The sequence below is a fragment of the Lycium ferocissimum genome, chromosome 10 (assembly GCF_029784015.1).
Source record: "Lycium ferocissimum isolate CSIRO_LF1 chromosome 10, AGI_CSIRO_Lferr_CH_V1, whole genome shotgun sequence".
In the NCBI taxonomy this organism is placed as follows: Eukaryota; Viridiplantae; Streptophyta; class Magnoliopsida; order Solanales; family Solanaceae; genus Lycium; species Lycium ferocissimum.
Window position 1 is genome coordinate 48,566,968 of NC_081351.1, and position 2,613 is coordinate 48,569,580.

General features: G+C 47.3%; 1 protein-coding gene across 1 annotated transcript; it reads right to left on the reverse strand.

Moving 5' to 3' along the window:
- Positions 1-335: 335 nt before the first annotated feature.
- On the reverse strand, positions 336-2,214 carry LOC132034979 (uncharacterized). Its single transcript, XM_059425302.1, has 3 exons — positions 1,556-2,214; positions 820-1,286; positions 336-733 (listed from the first exon to the last, which is right to left on the reverse strand). Exons 1-3 carry the CDS (start codon positions 2,212-2,214, stop codon positions 336-338), a joined length of 1,524 nt encoding a protein of 507 aa, XP_059281285.1.
- Between the last annotated feature and the right edge of the window lie 399 nt (positions 2,215-2,613).

The window sequence follows — 2,613 nt, forward strand, 5'->3', positions numbered from 1 at the left end:
GGAGGAAAACTTGGATCCAGACTCAACTTGTGCGTTGTTACCTCCAGTGGGATACCTGTCATGTCTAAATGGGACCAGGCAAAGCAATCTAAGTTATTTTTAAGAAATTCAGTAAATTGTTTCCTGAGCTCGGGAGTTAACCCCGTGCCCAGGTATACCTTCCTGTCAGGAAGATGAACGAACAGTATGACTTGCTCGAGCTCTTTGACTGTAGATTTAGTGGCATCTGAATCATCGGGTACCACAAAGGTCCTCAGAACTCCGAACTCTAACTCTTCATCTGGTGTGTTCCTATTCCGATCCTCCGACAACTCCGGGATCAGAATCTGTGATTGTTATTTGGCACTTTCCCCTTCGTTCCATTCCGGCATCATTGTCGTCGTAACAGATTTTTCGACCGCGAACATTTTCTTTGCGGCCTGTTGCTCACCATGAACGGTTTTGATCCCTTCTGAGGTTGAGAATTTCAATGCCTGATGCATAGTTGAGAGGGACACTTTCATGAGGTGAATCCACGGTCTTCCCAATAATGCATTGTATCCCATGTCTCCCTCTATCACATAAAATTTGGTCTGCTGCGTAGTTCCGGTCGTGTTGATCGGTAAGTTGATCTCACCCTTCGTCGTTTCGCAGGCCATGTTGAATCCGTTGAGGACTCGTATTGCTGGCATGATCTGATCTAGTAGTCCCAGCTGCTCGATGACTCTCCATCGGATGATAGTAGCCGAGCTACCTGGATCAATCAAAAGATACGTTTAATTCTAAATTTATTGACAAGGACAGATATTACCATAGCGTCGTTATGAGACTGAACGATGCCTTCCATATCCTCGTCACTGAACGAGATGGGGCCGTCGGGGTCATAATTCCAAATACGCTTTTCTCTTGTTATGGAAACTTTGGTGCGTTTCACTACCGGCCCTCGGGGGACATCCATTCCTCCCATGATCATGTGGACCACTTGCTGAGGCTCTTCCGATCTATCCTGCTTGTTGGCGTCCACGTTCTTGAAGTGAGTTTTTGCTCGTTCACTTAAAAATTCTCGAAGGTGTCCCAAATTAAACAGACAGGCAACCTCCTCTCTCAACTGCCGACAATCTTCGGTTCGATGGATGTGAGTGTGATGGTATTTGCAAATAAGGCTTTTATCCCGTTTCTCTGGATCAGATTGGATTGGCCTTGGGTGCTTTGTTTCCCTGTTACGGATAACGGCCGCTGCTATGGTTACTACATCGATGCAGAAATTATACTCGAACAACCTTGGGATTTCTCTATTTACCGGGGTTCTATCGTGACATTTATGTTCATCAGTCCACGATTACTTGGGCCTCGATCGTTCCTTCGATCATTCCTCCTACCATTCTTACTCGATTCACTGTTGCACCTGTTGCCCCTTCGATCAGGTGGGTAAGGTTGATATCCGTCATATGATGGTCTTGAATCTCGACCGTCGTTCTCCTCGTTCGATCATTCCTTTACCGAATGCCATGATACGAGGCGGCTCTCGGCATCTTATCATCTTCGACCCCGATCTTCGATTGATACCGTTGTGTACATCACCCAAGCGATTGTCGGGCACTCTATCGATTTTGCTTTAGCTCCATATGTGATCGAGCTTCGAGTCGAGCCCGAGTAAAAGCCTCGAACGGCCCAATCATCGGCGGACCCAGGTAAGTCCATGCGTTCCATTTGAAACAGGACCACAAACTCGTGGAGCGTTTCGTCATCTCGTTGCTTGACGTTGAACAAGTCCGATTTTCGGGTTTCGACCTTGATGGCTCCGACGTGGGCTTTGACAAAAGCATCCGCAAGCATGGCAAATGAATCAATCGAATGCTCGGGCAAGTTGTGATACCATATCATTACTCCCTTGGACAGGGTTTCCCCGAATTTCTTAAGTAGCACCGACTCCCTTTCATCGTCGGCGAGATCGTTGCATTTAATAGCAAATATGTATGCCGTCACATGTTCGTTTAGGTCCGTTGTCCCATTATACTTCGGGATATCGGGCATGCGAAATCTCTTCGGGATTTTCATCGGCGCAGCACTTGGCGGAAAAGGAATTTGGACGAATTTTTTCGAATCCGGTCCTTTCAACACCGGAGGTACCCCAGGAATCTGGTCGATCCTCAAGTTGTAGTTCTCCACCTTCTTATCGTTCGCCTCTATTTTCTTTTCGTCGGATTCGACTCGTTTCGTCAATTCTTCGAGCATCCTTCTCGACACTCTGCCTAAGATGGTTCTCGTTATTTCGAGCAGCGTGTTTTTCTTCCGTTTCCTCGGTCTGCTCCGATGGAGCAACATCGGGTGCTTGATTTCGATTTTACAATTGTGCTATAATTTCTTACTGGGCATGTAGTTGGGCCATAGCCATGTCCAACTGGTTTTGGAGCTGTTGCAGCATGGCTCCATATCCCCCCCTACCCCGGCCGACACGTTGCCCACCGATGACCCGACCTGGTCAGGATTAACTGGGGTACGTTGTTGTTAGGTACGCCCTCATCGTTGTGCTCGTGATGGTTTGACTCAACTTGAAAATTGACAGAATAGGAGTCCGACATGTCTGGTAGACCTGAAATCAAACCTCAAAGAACAAGTGTTAAATGTCGAGTG

What these genes read in the sequence shown, in the direction of transcription:
- LOC132034979 (XM_059425302.1), bottom strand. Translation starts at nt 2,214, where the DNA reads ATGCTCGAAGAATTGACGAAACGAGTCGAATCCGACGAAAAGAAAATA. An exon ending in CCGACAATCGCTTGGGTGAT is followed by an intron (nt 1,287 to 1,555) that starts GTACACAACGGT and finishes ATGTCACGATAG; the next exon opens with AACCCCGGTAAATAGAGAAA. An exon ending in CAGTGACGAGGATATGGAAG is followed by an intron (nt 734 to 819) that starts GCATCGTTCAGT and finishes TGATTGATCCAG; the next exon opens with GTAGCTCGGCTACTATCATC.